General features: G+C 48.6%; 3 protein-coding genes across 4 annotated transcripts; 2 read left to right on the top strand and 1 right to left on the bottom strand.

Moving 5' to 3' along the window:
* Nucleotides 1-14: 14 nt before the first annotated feature.
* Nucleotides 15-1,715, bottom strand: Dus2 (Dihydrouridine synthase 2). The gene is made up of 3 exons (XM_002134092.3): nt 1,389-1,715; nt 370-1,332; nt 15-306 (listed from the first exon to the last, which is right to left on the bottom strand). The coding sequence occupies exons 1-3, from the start codon at nt 1,618-1,620 to the stop codon at nt 56-58; spliced, it is 1,446 nt and encodes a 481-aa protein (XP_002134128.2). The 5' UTR covers nt 1,621-1,715; the 3' UTR covers nt 15-55.
* Nucleotides 1,716-2,395: 680 nt separating this feature from the next.
* On the top strand, nt 2,396-5,207 carry Vps4 (vacuolar protein sorting 4). 2 transcript variants are annotated; one of them, XM_001354790.4, is made up of 5 exons: nt 2,396-2,594; nt 3,056-3,192; nt 3,257-4,115; nt 4,186-4,414; nt 4,488-5,207. In XM_001354790.4, exons 2-5 carry the CDS (start codon nt 3,057-3,059, stop codon nt 4,587-4,589), a joined length of 1,326 nt encoding a protein of 441 aa, XP_001354826.1. In that variant the 5' UTR covers nt 2,396-2,594; nt 3,056; the 3' UTR covers nt 4,590-5,207. The 2 variants fall into 2 exon arrangements, with proteins under 2 accessions (XP_001354826.1, XP_015041698.1); XM_015186212.2 differs by having other exon boundaries at nt 2,397-2,594; nt 3,053-3,192.
* An 87-nt stretch (nt 5,208-5,294) lies between these two features.
* LOC6901443 (uncharacterized) lies at nt 5,295-19,431 on the top strand. The gene is made up of 7 exons (XM_002134093.3): nt 5,295-5,572; nt 5,627-6,277; nt 13,434-14,424; nt 15,805-16,421; nt 16,476-16,935; nt 17,005-17,404; nt 17,490-19,431. Exons 3-7 carry the CDS (start codon nt 14,361-14,363, stop codon nt 19,063-19,065), a joined length of 3,117 nt encoding a protein of 1,038 aa, XP_002134129.2. The 5' UTR covers nt 5,295-5,572; nt 5,627-6,277; nt 13,434-14,360; the 3' UTR covers nt 19,066-19,431.
* The last annotated feature ends 78 nt before the right edge of the window (nt 19,432-19,509 follow it).

The following is a 19,509-nucleotide window of genomic DNA, read 5'->3' as shown; positions in this document are numbered from 1 at the left end:
CTCAAATCAAAGGATAAAAGGACAAAATCATATATTTACATTCTTCAGTTTTTCGTCAGTTGATCAGACTGCCATTCTCACGCAGGGGCTCTTCTTGAAGCTGCCCGATATGCAAAAGGGCCACCAGAGCCGCCCCCTGTTCGGCCTGCTTCTTGTTTTTCTCCCAAAAGGTGCTGCTGTAGCGTTGGTCATCGTAGCTGCAAATGGCACGGAACAGCTTATCGCATTGCTGCGTCTCATAGGCAGGCGGGGATTTGCCCATCTTTCCAGCGTACACATACAGTACGGTCTTGGGCAGATGATTGTCTACAGAAAAGGAGAATCAATTAGTACAGAGACCAATACAGAGACGCCTTAAAGCTGGCATACCACTGGCATAGGTGGACCTTAAAAATGGCATGCTACGACAGATGACGCCCTCATACTCATCCGTGATGGCGGTGGCCGCCTCTTCCAGTTTCTGTCGCTTGGCCTGTGCCTCGGGTGGCTCGACCTCTGCCCGTCCAGAATTTCCGAGGGTGCGCAGCTCCTTCTGCTTGCGGCGACAGTAGTCGCCCAGATGCCAGATCTCGCATATTTGCTGCAGCGTCTGGCATTGAAGGAAGCGCTTACCACGCGGCGTCTCCTGCAGCTCCTTGAGCATGTTCTGGACACAATATTTGGCATTGTGCGGGGCATTGTCGTAGTCCACACAAAGCCGCAGATACCTTTCGATCAGCTCGTCCATGGGCAGGAGACCGTCGCGCCGAAATATACTGACATTGATTTGAGCGGCTCGGGCCACCATTACGCTATCGGCGCCACATTCCAGCTGAAATTTCAGAATATCCTCGTACTTTTGTACGTTTCGGGAGCCTCCGTTGGCGATGATGGGTATGGAGACGGCCTTGGCCACGGCACGCAGCACATCAGGATGGGGAGGATGCTGTGGACGCTCATCGCGGGTTCTAGCATGGATACCGATGGCCGCAATTCCTGTGTCGGCCAGCTTCTGCACCAGACTAATGGTGTCATCCAGATCGGGAAGAATTCGGATTTTGCAGGTCACGGGAATGTCCAGATTGGAGCACAGTGTACGCAGAATGAGAGCAGCCTTGTCGGGGTCCGCCAGCAGGGCTGCGCCCATGCCACCCTTGATGGAGAACTCCTTGGGGCAGCCCATATTGATGTCCAGGCCGGAAATGTCCTGCTGCAGCAGCTTACCCACGGCCAGAGCACGTGTCGCATCGCTGGTGCCCATTTGCAGGACCAGACGCGATGTCTCCAAGGCACAAGTGCGAAACACCACCGTCCCATCCGAGGGATCCACAAAGTCCACAGTCCCCAGGGCGGCTATAACGGTAAGGAAGTTTTTTGGAAGTTTTAAAGTAGATTTGTGGTCCACTCACGGTTATGCCGCCTAATGCTTTTGATTAGCTTCAGATCGACCAGCTCCTCGGTGTAAACGATGTCAGCGCCCATTTCCAGGGCCAGCAGACGCATGGGCAGGGTGCCCACCCGCACCATGGGTGCCAGCATGAGCTTGTTGCGGTAATCCAGTTTCTGTCGCGGCTTTGGAATCGTCATGATTTGGAATTTCTTCAAAAACGAAAACCACCTAGACCTCGACAAAAATTGCATGTGTGCGAGAGGGAGAGAATATGCAGCTGTTGCACGCTTTCAGCTAACAGCTGTGTTGCCAATCTAGCTGTTTCATAGGTAGTGTTATCGGAACGTTGGCAAGAAATACATTTTTACGCATAACAGCACAAATGTGCTCGTAACAGCACAGACTGTGCTTGTAGCATGCGTTTCTCGGCGAATTTATTTCAAAATGTAAGTGCTATTTAATTTTCAAGTTTATTTTGCTTGTTAGAATCCATGGGAAAATTAAAGATATCGATTACAAAAATTTGTGAAAACGGCGGCACCTAAAAACGTGAAATACGTAACATTTTTGGCTGAAACTTATTCTGCGAAAGTAAGTGAAACCTGGACAATGCCTGTATATGGCGAAAAAGTCAAAAACAATAGATGTTTTATGAATAAAGAAAAGATTTGGCTATTTTTCAAGATAATTTTTGCGTGTTTTCCACAAAAAAACCGCTATTTTTCCGATAAGTCGATAGGTCCACAGACGACAAAGACGTCGTCATTCGCGTTGGAATTTCGGAATTTGTCTGCAAAATATAAATCCAATAAAAGCAATTATTTAACTGAAGCCAGTCAAGTAGAAAATTGATTCATCACTCGTATAAAATTATGTGGGCTTGGCTAAATGTTCTATATAGGTAGTAATATTCCACGGAATATCAAAATCGAGCAATATGTAAAATATAATTTTAATTTGTCAGTATATTTACGGTGTTTTTTTAAAATGAGACGGTATATTTTGGTATACTTCTGAGGGTCGGACGGTATATCTTATCGATAAGTCCGCGGTTTACACTGGTCGCCTTCGCGTTGGAATTTCGGAATTTAGCTAAATTTATATATCTGTTCCACTCCCAGCCACATCCAAGAGCCACCCAGCGTACGACCCATTGCATCCTGTGCCCAGCAAGAGTTTAATTTTCGGGATTCGGAGCCAGACAGCTCGGACAGAAAGCGTAAATGTGAGTAATGCGCAACCAACGAAACAACACAAATATCTCCCCGCACTCTGCCGCTCTTGGCTACCTGCCTTCGTCATGCAATTTGTTTTTGTCCAAAGCGCTGCATTAGTCATGCACAGAAGGTCGATTTTGTTCGGGGATGCGCCACAGGAGGAGCACCCTTTGACTCTGTGACCCTCTGGCAGGGGACTCGACCTGAGCATCGCTAGGGGATTGAATGGGTGAAAAAAATCTCGGACAAGCACTGACAGACAGAAATGAGGACGCAGCCACAGGCACTAGAAAAACCCATGAAACAGCAGTATGGACTCCTACTCTCCAGTTATGCTGGGGCTTTTCTTCAGCAAAATCAATAAGACAAGCAGCTCCCGCCCCCTTTGTATTATTCACAGCCCTATGACGTCACTGCCGGAAGAGTAAAATATAACTCATTTATTGGTTAATATTAACAATTGCAGCAGCATGTCGTCCGGCTCTACATTACAGAAGGCCATCGATCTGGTGACCAAGGCCACCGAGGAGGATCGCAACAAGAACTATGCCGAGGCACTGCGCCTCTATGAGCATGGCGTGGAGTACTTTCTGCATACGATTAAGTGTGAGTAGTCCGCTAGGATCCAGCTAGATGCTCATCCTCACATTCTTAAATTCCCACCTTCCAGACGAGGCACAGGGCGAGAAGGCCAAGGACTCGATCAGAGTCAAGTGTCTGCAGTATTTGGATCGGGCCGAAAAGCTCAAGGAGTACCTAAAGAAGGGCAAGAAGAAACCGATCAAGGAGGGCGACGAGTCCAGCTCCAAGGACGACAAGGACAAGAAGAGCGACAGCGATGACGAGGACGATGACCCGGAGAAAAAGAAGCTACAGGCCAAGCTGGAGGGGGCGATTGTCATCGAGAAGCCTCACGTGCAGTGGTCAGATGTGGCCGGCCTGGATGCTGCCAAGGAGGCCCTCAAAGAGGCCGTCATCTTGCCCATCAAATTCCCACAGCTATTCACCGGCAAGCGCATACCCTGGAAGGGGATCCTCCTGTTCGGCCCACCCGGTACGGGCAAGTCCTACCTGGCCAAGGCAGTCGCCACCGAGGCCAACCGGTCCACATTCTTCTCAGTGTCTAGCTCCGATCTGATGTCCAAATGGCTGGGCGAGTCCGAGAAGCTGGTCAAGAATCTCTTTGAGCTGGCCCGCCAGCACAAGCCATCGATCATATTCATCGACGAGATCGATTCCATGTGCTCAGCCCGTTCCGACAACGAGAACGACAGTGTGCGTCGCATCAAGACCGAGTTCCTGGTGCAGATGCAGGGCGTCGGCAACGACACTGACGGCATCCTGGTCCTGGGCGCCACCAATATACCCTGGGTCCTTGACTCTGCCATCCGGCGACGATTCGAGAAGCGCATCTACATTCCGCTGCCGGAGGCCCATGCTCGCCTTGTCATGTTCAAGATACACTTGGGCAACACCACACACGTCCTCACTGAGCAGGATCTCAAGGAACTGGCTGGCAAAACCGAGGGGTGGGTGGATCCCTTCTGGGGCACTCCGAGAATCATCTAACCAAGCTCTGTACCTTCCCGTATATTTCAGATACTCTGGCGCGGATATATCGATTGTTGTGCGCGATGCACTGATGGAGCCTGTGCGAAAGGTCCAAATGGCCACGCACTTTAAAAAGGTGACGGGACCCAGTCCCACGAATAAGGACGAGACTGTCGATGATCTGCTTATCCCATGCTCTCCAGGCGATGCGGGTGCCGTCGAGATGAACTGGATGGATGTGCCCAGCGACAAGCTCTTCGAACCGGCCGTGACCATGGTAAGCACCGATCAATATACTTTCCCCACAATTTCTCACATCCTTCTTTTTGCCCAAATCTTTGTTTGTGCAGCGCGACATGCTAAAGTCGTTGTCCCGCACGAAACCCACAGTCAACGATGATGACCTGAAGAAGCTCCGCAAATTCACAGAGGACTTTGGGCAGGAGGGCTAGGCCACCAGCCCAGACCCCGCCAGCACTCCAGCACCACCAGCTAATTCTAATTGTTGCCTATTGCATAAATTCAAACACATTTTCTTCGGGCTCTCCATTACCTACCTTTTTTTTTACATACATATATATACGATATATACCATACGCGAAGGATATATGTATGGTTAAGCTAAAATTAAAATTTCAATGCGATTGCAAGAGAAAGAAAGAGAAGGAAGGAGAAAGAAAGAGAAAGAAATGCAGACTAGCAGAGCAAAAGTAGGAAGAAAGAGATGGCTAGCACCAGAAGCAGCCTGATGTTGTTGTAATCACAAAGTCAATGTATTTTTGTACTCGTAATGTTAAGCAATAGAAGAGATCCAATCCCCCATGTACACGACGATAGTACGTGTGTCTGAGCCACCAGACAGTGTGTGTGTGTTCGTTCTATCGCAATTATGCCCGTATATGCTAGTAGGATCCATGGAGAGCTATGTACGGACGTATGTATAGCCGCACCAGATCGGATCAGCAGCCAACCAATTCAACCAACCAAGCAAACACCTAATTCAAAATGTAACGTATAAAAAATAAACTAAAACTGTATACTGTACCAATGGCACAGATTTAGGAACGCAATTCGGCGAATATCCTGCTAGTGCCTTCGTAGGAGACTCAGAAGAAGATATGCAGAACAGATACTAAAACCAGTGGGAACGTTGTGATCGACTGCTTTACGTTTATATACACTTCGAGTACCGAATGGTATGGAGAATGAATGGTATGAATGGCCTGGAGAGACGTTGAGCAGGAGAGTGAAGGAGAGTAAAGCAGTAAAGGCTTGTCGCGTATAATAAGCCCGAAACATCTGTATGCTTTGAAATCGCAGAATCGTTTTAATCGTACTTAGTACTTAAATCAAACCATAAACAGTGTACTCCACACACTATTGTCCTCTGTTAGCTGATTTTCTGATAAGCTTTAAGCTTGTGCTCGATAAGACGGTAAGCTTTTTGTACGAATCACAAAATACTCTCACTTCATTGGTGCATTTCCAGAGAACGCTCTTATGACAGTTCATTCTTCTCCGGAGTATAGGGAGTACAGAAACACAGCTTGGCTCCAAGGTCAAGGTATATTAAATAATAGGTAGCGCCTTCCATGGAGAGTCTTCTGTTGGAAAGCAGATCCGCAAAAACACCAACCCCAAAGAGAGCCACGGAGAGCACGATGAATCGGTTATTATTCCACTCCAAAAGAGGCCGCTCTCTAGGATAGCCTCACCTTGTAAACATAAAACTGAATTATGCTCAGAGCAGATCGATCTGCCCTGTAGTCGTGCCTCTACGTGCGATCGTTTTCATGCGTTCGGCTCCTGCTTCGGCTTCGGCTTCGGCTTTGGTGCTCTTCGGCTGGCTTCGACCGCGTCTTGTATATTGGTGGGGATTGGATTTGGAGCCCAGATTTTCAGTCTATCTTCAGCAGCGATGCCTCAAAGTTCGGTTCGCGCTTTTCCTTTCCTCTGGTATCGCATTTAAAGTCCCGTTACGTGAATGCACCAAAATTAACTGCAGTGCTGCCAAAAAAAAAAATAAAATAAAAATAAAAAAGAGAGGAAAAAGTCATAAATACAGCAACAAAATCTCTCGGTTTGCTCTTTGCGCAACATTTTGTGGCAGGCGTGAAATGAGAAATACTTACAACAAAAAGTGCGTATACGATGTGCTCTTCTGTGGATTTTATTTTTGTTTGATATTATTTTGTGTGCATGTTTGTTGTTGTTGTTATTTGGTTAATTTGTTGGTTTGTTTTTTGGCCGGGCCCTGGGCCGTTAGTCGTGAGCCGTTGGATGGGCCTGGCCTTTCGGGCCACCTTCTGATGGCTCCTCTTTGGTGTGCTTTTTGTTTGAATTTTTTTCCATGTTGCTCATTTGTCGTTTCGGCGGTGGTAAAGAGCGCAACTTTCACGCGCTTCAAGTGAAACCGTGAGCCGGGTCCGAAATAAGCAAAAAAAAAAACAAAACTGAAAAACTGAAGAAGAGGTGGATGAAGAGAAGAGATGGGGATGAGGATGAGGTGGATAGCGAAGAAGCAGCTGTTTTGTTGCTGTTTTTCATTTTCGCCATTTCCCTCCTATTCGCATTGTTTCATTGTTTATACCATAGTATCTTTTCTCACTGTTTCTGTTTCGGTTTCGGTTTCTGTTTCTGTGTCACTCGTCGTTTTGCAAAACTATTTCAAAAATGCATACATATTTCAATCAGAGTCAGTTTTGAAAACGTTTCAAGCATGAGAGTGCCTGTCCGAGTGAATTATTTACTGTTGCTGCTTGCAGGCATTTCAATACTTATACCCTTGCAGAGGGTAATCGAATTTTTAGGCCAGTGGAGGCATGCTTCTGCTGAGAATTAAACAGCTCTGAATCTATAACGATTGTACCATCATGTGGCACGGATCGGTTCAGTCTATCCAATGGCCTGCTCCTCCCGTTCATTTTTGCAAAAGAAATTCACTTTCATGTTTCCATTCCATTGTCAGCCTTTCTTTTTTGAAGTAATCTTGGATATCTTGAACCACACTCTAAAAACACCGACGCCGAACATGAGAAAGCTTCCTGTTTAAAAATATGCAGATTTGAAGGTTGCACATTGATCAAAACCCATAAGAGTAGATATCTCAAGGTTTCTTTTGAGTCTGAATATCGATTCATGTGTTCTCACAGTTGCACTGCTTGCAGACACTGCATCTGTTGGATTGACTGCTTGCAGGCAGTGCATCTGATGCGTGTGCTGCTTTGACTGCTTGCGTTTTTCGGTGCGCGATGCGACGCGACGGCATATGTTATGCATGATGCGATTAAACTTGTTTGCAGACGAGATCAACACCTGTTTGCCCGCCTACCTGTGGGCCTGCCACCTGCCACCTGCCCCCTGCTGCCGCCACAAAACCAAGAAAAAAAAAATTATCAGAAAAACTAAAACTAAAATCACGCTGACATTGACACGAATTGTCGTCGCCAGCAGCAGCAGCAACAGCAAACAGCCACAACAACAATACCATCATCCTATACATAGTTTAAAGTTTAGGTCCAACAAACAGCAGGCACAACTACTAAACGTACAAAACAAATTTTCTGACTGAATTGTGTGGTTGTTGATCGCGCCAGCGCATACAATTTAAGTGCATATACAAATTCCATCAATGCCAGGGAACGCGACGCGACGACGACACCAACGACCATAAAATATATATTTTAATTCAAGCTAAAAGTTTATTTTGCCCTGCGGCAATTGTCAATTTTTTTCATTTCAATTTTGTATTGCATTTGATGTTGAACAAACATAATGAAGCCATAGATATCATAGCGAACAATGACTGCTGTCAGCGCGCTGATTGTTGAATGCTTCTGTTGATTGTTGGCTGTTGATTGTTGGCTGTTGATTGTGGATTATGGCCACCGAATCGATTTGGCCTGCGGAACAAGGTCGTTTATCGTTTACCACTGGCATTATCAAATGCAAATGTAAATGGGCATTATGTCTGCTAAATACTGGAAAATTTCCTTCAATTAAATATCCAAACACACAATTTTCGTAGACAACAGTTCAATGTGCGCTTCCAATTAACTTTGTCTCACTTACAACACGACGTTGACGTTAATATGAGCGACATTTGATGTAATTGCTTGTTAAAGTTGAACGAGAGATTCTCTCTCCGAAGAAAGGCGACCATAAAATGAGTTCAAACAAATTAAATTTCTTTTGCTCTTGACATTCTCAGCGCCGAAACGCCAGCAAAGCGAGACGGTGCCTGTAATTAAAGCGAAGAATTATCTGCTGATGGTGTTGGTGGTATGAGAACCTTGAGTACTCTATACAGATGAAAGAGTTACAGAAGAGAACGGAGAATCTCTCCACTTTCCTGAGCGGGCGCTGGAGTATCCAAGATCTTGATTGTATTCAGAGGAACATAGATGCAACCATCTGCATAATCGGTGATCGTGGGATGCTGACAAAAGTGCCGTTTATGGGACTCGATCCAATCGGTTTGTTGCTATATACTCGTACATACAATGCCTTATATTGTGTGTATTCTTTCTTATATCTTATGCTTTGGCTTCTGCTTCTGCTTCTGGTTTATTTAATCAGCTTCTCATTGTCATTGGGTAAGTGGGCCAGAAGGTTTCGTAAGACAGCAAATGATATAGTATAGTGTAGTGCCTGATTAGGTCAGCTCTCTGTTCGGTTCGGCCTGTGACTGTGTCTGTGGCTATGGCTATGGCTATGGCTTCGTTCCCGCTCTTTCTATGAGCCGTGAACCATAACTGGTAACTTGATGCTGTCTCTCTGGGAAATGGTGTTCCCGAAAACTGTGTCACACACTTGGCCACTTGTGGTACTTGGCCCATTGCATGTGCTCATGTATACAGTGTACAGTGTTCAGTGTTCAGTGTTCAGTACATGTAACTGTGGCTATGTTGCGGCTGTTTTCAGTTGGCTGTGGGCTGGTGGCTATTGCTGCACTGCATCGCCAAGCAACGATTTCCACAACGAATTTGATTTATGGCATATTTCTCATTTCGTTGTTCTCCTTTCGTGCCATGCATTGGCAATTGGGGGCTGGGGAAGTTCTTGGGGAATCGAATACTAGTATGCATACAAAAAAAAAAAAAAACGAGGGGGAACGTTGTGAGTTGCTGCGGACACCGCAACTCTACGGTTATACCCGATACTAAGTCAGTATGGCTCTCCTCCAGCAGGCGGCGTCTAATATTAAACGACACGACAAAGAGTGCGTGCGAGAGAGACAGAAAATCAGTCTGAGCGTGACGTAACGCGCTGCGTAGCCACTGCAAATTGATTTGTTTCCTTTCGCTATAAAAATGATCTGATCTGATCCAGATTCAGCAATCTGATAGATATGGTCGCTATCTATGATTCTGCGTTTTTAGTTTTCTCGAATCTGCAATATTGTGGATGCAACAGATTTTCGTCCTTTGTGGGGGCGGAAGGGGGTGTGGCGAAATTTTGAGATATACGTTTTATAGTGAGATCTAACAGAAGTGCGGATACCAAATTTGGTTACTCTAGCTTTAATAGTCTCTGAGATTTGTGAATATCCCCAGATTTGCATCCTTTGCGTGGGCGGAAGGGGGTGTGGCGAAATTTTGAAACAAACTCGTCTCGGTCCGATATATTAGGAGTGTGGATACCAAATTTGGTTGCTCTAGCTTTTATAGTCTCTGAGATCTAGGCGCTAATGTTTTACTCTAAGCAAAGCCGCCTATGCTACGTGTGTGTTAGAGAGAGACAGGGCGAGAAAAAATGAAATTGTTTTCTTGATGCTGGCTATAATAGTAATACGATCCAATTCAGATTCTGCAGTCTAAAAGATATGGTCATTCTCTACGATTCTGCGTTTTTGGTTTTCTTGTATCTTTAAAATTGTGGATGCCACAGATTTTCGCCCTTTGTGGGGGCGGAGGTGGGCGGGGCAAAGTTTTGAAATATTTTTGTAGCAGTGACATATCACAGAAGTCTGGATCCAAAACATCGTTGCTCTAGCTCTTATAGTCTTTGAGCATTAGGCGCTGAAGGGGACGGACAGACGGACAGACGGACAGACGGACAGACGGACAGACGGACGGACGGACAGACGGACAGACGGACAGACAGACATGGCTCAATCGACTCGGCTATTGATGCTGATCAAGAATATATATACTTTATGGGGTCGGAAACGATTCCTTCTGGACGTTACACACATCCACTTTTACCACAAATCTAAAATACCCCAATACTCATTTTGAGTATCGGGTATAAAAAATAGCTACCGCTAATTGCATGCACCAAAGCCAACCAACGAGCCACCAGCCACACGAGCACGAAACCAATCCCCCCAAAGACCAGGGCGGAAATTTTATGCGCTGCTGGTTTTTATGCCTTTTTTTTCTGTTTCTGTTTTTGTTTCATTTCTCATTTGATATTTCTTTCGGCTAAAATCGGTACTCTTTTGGTTCGGTTTTTTGTCGGCTTCCTCCCTTTTTGCTACTCTTATTTTTCGCTGCTATTGGGCCCATGTCCGCGTCGTAACAAACAGGAAACAACTATTTTCCATGCTACTGCTGCTGCTGCCATACGAAAATTGGCTAAAGGAAATTTATATTTTCGTTTATTGGGGTTTTCCTTCTCGTTTTTTTTGGGATTTATTTTGCCTTTTCTGACTGCTGGCCAAGACAGCAATCAGCATTCAGCAACAGTCAGCAGTCAGCGATCACCGATCAACCATCAGTAGGGGCAGAAGCAGGGGCAGAAGGGGAAGGGGCACGTGGTGGAGCAAGTTCGTTGCCTAAGTCTTTTGTATGGCAGGTGGCATTTTGCCCCAGATGTAGTCCCAAGTCCACCTAACGACCCTCATACACCCTGGCCGCGACACTCCAATGGAGTCTCATTTTAGTTTTTAGGTTACTTGCTACGGATGGGGTTTAGGCAAAATCATGGTGAAGTCCCTCTGGACTTTTGATCTTCTAACATAGTATGACTCATAGTCGCATTCATCTGTCTGCTATTCCTTATGATCCCATTCGATTTAGTGGAAGGAATAAACAACCCTTAGCAAAGTGCATCTAATGCAAACAGAATAGACAGAACTTATTTGGTTCAAGTTTTAAAAGTACCTAAGAATATGTTTGATTCAGTGACTCGCTCCACAACTCTTCAACTAAATAAAACACCATTATTAAATGACATTCGTGGCAGTAGTGACTCCATGGCCAGATTTATCCACCGATTGTAATCCTGTTTAGAGTTTCCCTTGTGAAATAACAGCAAAAATGGTGTCAATCGTGCCAGTTCAGATTTCCACATGAAATTGCTCAATTCCCGATGCGTTCTCCATGTTGTTCATGTTGTTTCGAGAGCATAGTGTAATAATAGTAAAGTTTTACTATTATTTTTATTAGATGTTTAGATTTTTGTACATAAATTTAGCTTGACAAATCAATCAAATCGCTTCGCGCCAATTTCGATTGCACAAAGATGAAAAACCCAGAGACGAAGGAGAAGACCAGGCATTGCCATTGTGGTTGGCATTTGGCAATGTTAAGTGACCATTCTCAGTCCATTCGGTTGGCTCACGTTCACGTCCCAGCTCGGATTGACTGGAGGCACTCCAAGACAGAGAGACAGACGGCTGTTTTGCCAGACAGTCGGATGGACAGAGGGATAGACAGAAAAAACTGCACTGTACGTGTGCGCTGCACTTTTCTTTGGCATGGTTCGGTTTTCCCATTCGATTTGCAGAGCCACTTTCCCAGCCAGTTCTCGGTACGTCTCACTTTTCACCATTCAAATGGGACTTGCATATCTCAGTCCCAGTCTCGAGTCTCAGGGTATCTCAGAGATACATACAATCGACTAGTAGCCTCTCGCGTTCTTCGCTTCGATTTTAATGAGCAAAATCAGCTGCCAAATGCGAAAATGAGCAACTGAAAGTGGGGCCGCAGACCCATCAAATTGGGTTAATCTATTTGAAAGTAGAAGCCGCAGTCGCCAGCCGACACCACCAACACCAGAGAGCACCACAGCACCATTCAGATCGAGTCTCAGTCTGAATCTGAGGTAGCCTCTGCGAAAGTCGGCATAGAAGCATTACTTTGTGCGTTACTTTCCATTTTGATGTGGACGTTAAGCTTGACGTTTGTCTCTGCTGCTTTCCCAGCAGTCTTCAGTCATTCAGTCATTCAGTCAGCTGTCAACTCTGTGACGCTCTGAAGTGTAGGGTAGACAAAGACCGATTCCTTCTTTAGCGTCATTTAAATTTTTCTTTTCATCAGTCCCATCATCAGCATTCAAGATTCCCATGAACAGAAAGCATAATAATGCAGATGCCAATGTGGCTGTGAAGATGGGCTTCAATTTGCTTTGTTATGGAATGTTTTGTGAAAGAGTTTAGGCAGTTTGATTGGAATGATAGAAATAACCATTTGCAACAGCGAACCTTCTTCTGATTCGGTGAGGAATCATATATTCCGACATTCTATTCTACATTCTAGATATTCTAGAATTTTTCCATAGTTTCAGTTTGTCTTCGTATATGATTTCGGCCCATCCCATCCCATTCTTGTATGCATTTCCGCTTCGATAGACCACAAACTGAGCAAACGATGACCACATCTGTCGTGGGCGTCCAATTCCCAGATGCAAATGTACAAACGTATCTCTTGCCTAATAGTATTTCTTGACGAGGCTCAGCCACAGTGCTAATTGGTGGCTCACGACGCACCCAACGAAAGCGAAATGAAGACCGATTGACAACAAAATTTGTTAATCGATGGGAGAGCACAGCTTGGGTGCGTTTACGGCCACGGCTTTTGGGTTGGGTTTTGGTTTTGGTTTCGGTTTCGGTTTCATTTGCTTGTGGTTGTGGCTTGTGGCTTCTGGGGCGGGTTTTCACTTTTCTTTGTCCCATCCCATGGCACCCCGTTCCGTCTATGTACCCCCGATTGAGGCGTGCAATTCGAAGACAGACGAGGGCCGGTGGGGCTGGCTGAATTGGCCAAAAGTCAACAGACAGCTTTGTCTGCTTGACCCACATGTGAGGCAAGGCAGCCGAAAAGTGGTTAGGCGGGATTTGCTCTTCGAGAATGCCTCGCAGTCAAGTGTAAGGTCAATGGCCCGGTCTGCGGCTTCGTCCACAAACAGAAATGCAAGCGCAATATCCTGTTTAAAGCCGGGCAGCCAGGAAGCCGGGGAGCCGGCAGCGTATTATACAATTCGCCATTTGGCCATTTGGCAGTTCTCCACCACCGATCGACCAACAATTGAATGAAATATGACTCCGCTGCTTCTTCTTCTTCTGATTGCAGACGGACCTAAACAACACGAAGCAATCAATCAGGCCATCAACCAGTCCGGTGAGGCTTGTCGCAAACTGGGGCTGGAGTGGGAGCTGCTCTCCCCTGTCATTGCCGTCATCTGTGGGAGAAAGCCACCGCCGCTGCGTCTGCCACATAATTCAATCAAGCGCAACACGAGCAGCAGACTAGCAGCAGCAATAACCAATAACCAATACCCAATAGCAAATAACCATTGCGGACCAACCACTGACCAGCGACGCCTAGAGAGCAGGCCGCGGATCAGCACCGATCAGAGGTGACTTGAACTGGAATCGAAACTCCAACTGGAGCTGGGATCTGGGAGCTGGAGGCTGGGACTTGGAAGCTGGAGCTGGAGGCGACACTGTCTGCATTGGCTTAGTCAGTCAGTGAGTCAGACACTCGAACCTATAGTCATAGTTATAGTCACGACTCCACCAACAACACCACCACCACCACCACCACCACCGTATCTCCAAGACTACATACTATCGCCATTGCCAGCGACATCGTCAGCTGAAGTCAGCTTCACTGGGTCTTCGATCGTGGTGGCTGTGTTTGTTGTCCGGCAGGTTCACAAATAAGTGAAAGTGAATTTGTTTATTGTATATTTCGCTATTACCAAAGCGAACGAGACGAGACGAGACGCATAACACCATTGAGACAACACAATACAACACAATACAGGCAACAGGAACCTGTGCGAGTGTATGGTAACTGCAACTACAATAACATCATCCTCATCCTCAACCAGAAAGCCGAGCAATGCTCACTAGATCAAAGCAATTCCATTGAAAGACAAGATCAAGATCGTGTCACCGTGTACGTGTCGATTGGAATTTCGATCAATGAGAGCGTTGTAGAAGAGCTACAACAACAAGAACTGCAACGACAACTATCGCGACAACCAGAGGCAACATGCTAAATGTGTGCTATCTGCTGCTGCTACTGCTGACGGCATCGCTGTGCCACGCGGAAAATGGTGAGTATACGCCCCGTGGGCTCCATTAACTAATTGCCAGCAACAGCGGCACACATTAACTAATTTACTTAGCGCTTGATGCGAATACGCTTTCAACTGGAATTGGTTTGTCACTCTGTAACTGTCTGTCTGTCGCTTTGTGCGGGTGTCGCCTACAAGGGGGCCGGGCGGGGGATGAGCTTCGTGAGTAATGAATGACAGACAGACAGTCAGGCAGCCAGTAACTTCAGTTCAGGGATTGCACAATGCTCAGACAATCTTGTGCACGGGTACGAGCGCGTATAAGAGCGCGCTTGACTGTGTGTCGTGAAGGTAAAACCAATAAACCCCTCAATTTAACCAAAGTTTACGTTTACCCTTGGAGTGAGCCATGGATTGAAGAGTATGGATTATTGGAGAGGTGTCTTCCGAAGCTACGAGTACGGGTACTGGCCTGCCAAAAGGTTGAATACGAGTATGATATCCTCAGTTTCAGGCAAAGGTTGCCGGTGTCAAAACAGGCATGGAGTCCTTCAGGCTTAAGGACAGCTGCACTGACCAGGGAATAGAATTTAGGAATATGAATACCGACTGCCGCATCCCCATTCTGGTGATGCGTGATCTAATCGCAATCCATGTGTTCTTTATGATTTCCTTATTCTTTTCTTTATGCGATCCACCAACTAGAAGCCCAATTGGGCAGACAACGTGTGTGGCACTCAGTTTTGGTTGAGGTTTTGGGTTTGGTTATTGCCTATAGTGTGTATAGCAGTGTGCCTTTGGTTTGGTATTTTAAAAACGCAATCACGCTTCGGCGATTTATCATATGTACATAGTACAATAGACAGAGAAACAGACACACACACACACACTAAGGTTCACATGGACACGTTCCATGGCGGTGTTATGTCATCCGCATGGCGTGCGTCTCAAATTATGGCGAAGTGCACAAGGAAAACGTAAAGCGGAAAATTAAAATAACTTACGCGTTGTCATTAAAGAAATTTCTACGACAATTCGTAGCTTATTTTTGTTTGCCGCTTCTTCCACTGATCAAGCAGTGTGATGTGCGCGCACAAGAAGTTCGTTCATCCAAGCAGGGTTCATGTTAAAGCAGTTAACAGTGGAGGCAAGATGTTCGGTGAAGCAGTGTAGACAGAACAGAAAGCCAAGCAGTAGGTGAAGCAGTTCCCGGTTTGAAATTTTGAAATTCCTTCAATACGATGATGGCTTCTCCAATTTGGACAAACGAAATCGAATTAAATCAAATGTCTTTGGCTAGAGTCGCGGGCTGTACGTGACACCCATGCATAGAACCCCATTGATATGTAGGCACGCCTCTCAGTTCCATTTCTGTCCGGCCACTGACTCACCCACTCAATCCACGCTCTCCACTTGCAGCGATCGCCCAGGAAGTGAGCAATGTTGGCACGCCCACGCATGCATCGTATGGAAACTTTACGGAGCTGTCGCGAGCGGTGCGGGACTCGCTGTTGGAGCACGAGGAACGCCAACGTGAGAGCCAGCGACATGGACACCGCTCGAAACGGGGAGTTAAGCGAGTGTGCTACGGGGAGCTCGGGTGCTTCGAGGATTCAGGCCCGTTCGCCTACCTGGAGATGCTGCCGTCCCCGCCGGAGGAGATCAACACCAAGTTTTATTTCTACTCAACGCGCCAGCGCTCGGACCGGCCGCTGATGGAGCTGTCCTTCCTCAACATGACCACCGCCTTCCGCGGAAAGGCCAAGCGCGAGTCGGAAATCCAGAGCGACCCGTCCAGTACGAGTGCTCCCGAAAGCGGTAGATCGTCCAGCTCCAGTTCTAGCTCAAGTTCGAATACAAATGCAACCTTTAGCACGGAGAAGCCCGGTGGCGGTGGTGGGCAGAAAAAGCCAGCCCCCTCGATCGACGACCTGGAAGGCTTCGACGAGCTATCTGTCCGCGTCATCGTTCACGGCTTCGGCTCGGCCTGTCCCCACGTTTGGATTTACGAGATGAAGACGGCTCTCATGGCAGTGGTAAGTGGGCAGAGGTAGGCGACCCTTTCCATTTGCTAATTCCAAATTTTGCAGGAGGACTGCATCGTGATCTGCGTGGACTGGGAAAACGGCGCCACCTTCCCGAACTACGTGCGGGCGGCGGCCAACACGCGGCTCGTGGGCAAGCAGCTGGCCATGCTGCTCCAGAATCTGCAGCGGCACAAGGGCCTCAATCTGATGCGCACCCACCTCATCGGCTTCAGCCTGGGCGCCCACGTGTCTGGTTTCGCCGGCGCCGAACTGCCGGGCCTCTCGCGGATCACGGGCCTGGATCCGGCGGGTCCGTTGTTCGAGGCCCAGCACCCGAAGGTGCGGCTGGACAGCAATGACGCGGAGTTCGTCGACGTAATTCACTCGAATGGCGAGAACCTCATTCTGGGAGGACTCGGCTCCTGGCAGCCCATGGGCCACGTGGATTATTACCCCAATGGCGGCCGCGTGCAGACGGGCTGCTCCAATCTCTTTGTCGGCGCTGTCACTGACTTCATTTGGTGTAAGGAATCTTTTTTCTCAACCCTGTTCGAGGACTGACATTTTTTCCATCCTTGGTTCCCTCCCACAGCGGCCCAGGCAGCCGAGGACGAAGAGGGCCGATCGCTGTGCAACCATCGGCGCGCCTACAAGTTCTTCATCGACTCGGTGGCGCCGCGTTGCATGTTTCCCGCCTTCCCGTGCGCCAACTACGACGACTTCCTCAAGGGCAAGTGCTTTCCCTGCGCCCAGGATGATGAGGATCTTGCCGAGGGCGTGCCCCGGTGCGGCAACATGGGCTACTATGCCGACCGGTCCACGGGCCGCGGCCAGCTATACCTTTTGACCCGAGAGGAGGAGCCCTTCTGCGCCCACCAGTTCCAGCTGCAGATCTTCAACTCCTTCAACGACCTGCCACTGCGCACCATCGGTCGCCTTGAGGCCATTCTCGAGGACGATGGTGGCCTCAATGAGACCTTCGAAATATCCGAGTAAGTCCATGCCATACCGTACCAAATCACCTTGCTCTTCTTTAGCTTCATTGATCATACTCTCTCTCTCGTGCTTGTCCTGCAGAAAGGACGATGCGGAGTTCTTTGCCGGCGACATCGTGTCCAAGATTATCGTGCCCCACCCCGCCCTGGGCTTCCCCACCACGCTGAGCCTCCACTATAAGTCGTACAGCGGCTGGCTGAGCAAGGGCCTGCCCCACTGGGACATCGACAAGGTGGTGCTCACCGACAGCTTCGGCCGCAGCCACTCCCTGTGCCGTCCGTCCACCAAGCTGAGCAGCGGCAGCCCCGTACGCATGCGCCTGCAGGCCGGCAACTGTGAGTTGGACAACCAGGAGGATTATGGCGCCTACACCACTCAGCCACCGCAACAGGCCCCGCCACAGGCCACTCTGGCGCCCGCGCCCGCCTCCACGGATGTGCCGGACTCCAGTGTCCAGGAGTCGGGCCTGAGCGCCGCTGCCGTCGACGGCGTGGAGAGTGTAAAGCAGCGCAAGGACATCTTCAACCTCGGCACCAGCTTCAAGCTGGCCCAGAACCAGACCTATCCGCTCGACCAAGGTGACGAGCTGCCCTGGCAGCCCATTTTGGTGGGCAACTCGCTGGACAACGAGACAGCCGAGACGGTCGAGTCCAGTCGCAGTCTCTCGGACGCGGCAGTGCCCGAGGGTCAGGGGGGCCAGCCGAGTGAGATCTTCGAGCCGGTGCTCAAGGACAGGCGGCTGGTGGCCTACAACCGTGGACGCAATCTTCAGGACGACGGCACAACCACGGAGGAGATCATGGAGCCGGTGCTCAAGGCCACCACGCCGCGCGTCAAGCAGGGCAAGGAACTCGACCTGCGTCAGCTCGACGTCGCCCCAGAGATGTCTCAGACAACCCCTTCACCTCTCCCTCCATCTCCATCTCTATCTCCATCTTCAGCTACGTCTGTGGCTCCCCCCAAAATGATGGCGCAGCTAGGCACCGGCCAGACCGCCCACACGGGCCAGGATGAGCCGCAAACGGTGCAGTTATTGCCCTTCCGCCTAGGCGAGCTGTTGCAGCGGGCCGAACGATATGCCCGAGAGACGCTCCTGCCCTTGATCTCTGTGCAGGCACCGCGCTTCTTCGGCTTCAACGTGACGCCGCACGACCGGGAGCTATCCCGTCCAGTCAGCGACCAGCGCAAGCCGCGATACATTCCCCGCTACGAAGAGTCCGCCTTTCTAAATAACAGCACAAGCTCCCCCCCGCGCAATGGTAGTGGCAAGACACGCGCCCAGAAGGCGGCGCGCCGCTCAGCGGTCCAGCAGCGCAATCTCTTCCGACTGATGCGCGCTCGCTCCGCCCAGAGGCGCGACGAGGAGCAAGAGCAAGAGGAGGAACACCGGAAGGTGCAGGAGAACGAGGTCAACTATTACACCAATGTGCTCCTTTCGGAGTCCCGGTCCATGCGCCCAGAGGTGCCCGAGTATCGGCCTGTGTTCGTTGATCTGCCAACCTATCGGCCGCCTCTGTCGGCCTCATCATCATCAACATCTGCATCAGACTCAGGCTCAGCTTCAGCCTCAGCCTCGGTGTCTGGATCAGCATCGAAGTCTAGGGCAGTAAGGGTGGCCCGGCGTCGAGGCAGAGCCTCCTCATTGGCGCTCCCCTAAGGCTCCGGGGTCTGTTATCCAGGAAGAACACTTTGTGATATGAGAATCTGGCAGCGCCATGCAGGCCATGTACCCTCGGATCGTGGCTGGGGCAGTTCCCCCCGCAAAGCTATCCATCTCCCTCAACCGCCTTCCCACCCTGCCCCTTACGCATTCCAATTGTAGCCCCACACTCGGCGGGGGGTACACGGCGCACCAAAACTTTTAGCACTGTAAATATCCGAAAGAAACATTAATCGTGGCCGGAAACAGATCGACAGATTCATGAAATCGGAGAATTTAGTGTATAAGTTTATAAAGTGAGAGATTTACGAATAAGATTAAAACACTACAGTCGAGTGTCTCGACTCTAAGATACGAGTCCCACTTGTGCAGTCTTTTCTTCAAATTGTTGCGGAACCTATTCGGAATTCAATGGAACCACATGTCCTGCTGTCTGTTGTC

Source organism: Drosophila pseudoobscura, chromosome X, assembly GCF_009870125.1.
Source record: "Drosophila pseudoobscura strain MV-25-SWS-2005 chromosome X, UCI_Dpse_MV25, whole genome shotgun sequence".
NCBI classification, from domain to species: domain Eukaryota; kingdom Metazoa; phylum Arthropoda; class Insecta; order Diptera; family Drosophilidae; genus Drosophila; species Drosophila pseudoobscura.
Note: the sequence above shows the minus strand (reverse complement) of the source record. Positions and strands in the feature narration are given on the sequence as shown.

Bases quoted from the DNA above. Each gene is read 5' to 3' on its own strand.
- Dus2 (XM_002134092.3), bottom strand. From the start codon at position 1,620: ATGCAATTTTTGTCGAGGTCTAGGTGGTTTTCGTTTTTGAAGAAATTC. The intron at 1,333-1,388 runs GTGAGTGGACCA...TTACCGTTATAG, and splicing joins AAGCATTAGGCGGCATAACC to CCGCCCTGGGGACTGTGGAC. The intron at 307-369 runs GTATGCCAGCTT...CCTTTTCTGTAG, and splicing joins AAGGTCCACCTATGCCAGTG to ACAATCATCTGCCCAAGACC.
- Vps4 (XM_001354790.4), top strand. From the start codon at position 3,057: ATGTCGTCCGGCTCTACATTACAGAAGGCCATCGATCTGGTGACCAAG. The intron at 4,116-4,185 runs GTGGGTGGATCC...CGTATATTTCAG, and splicing joins CTGGCTGGCAAAACCGAGGG to ATACTCTGGCGCGGATATAT. The intron at 4,415-4,487 runs GTAAGCACCGAT...TTGTTTGTGCAG, and splicing joins TCGAACCGGCCGTGACCATG to CGCGACATGCTAAAGTCGTT.
- LOC6901443 (XM_002134093.3), top strand. From the start codon at position 14,361: ATGCTAAATGTGTGCTATCTGCTGCTGCTACTGCTGACGGCATCGCTG. The intron at 16,422-16,475 runs GTAAGTGGGCAG...CAAATTTTGCAG, and splicing joins AGACGGCTCTCATGGCAGTG to GAGGACTGCATCGTGATCTG. The intron at 17,405-17,489 runs GTAAGTCCATGC...CTTGTCCTGCAG, and splicing joins GAGACCTTCGAAATATCCGA to AAAGGACGATGCGGAGTTCT.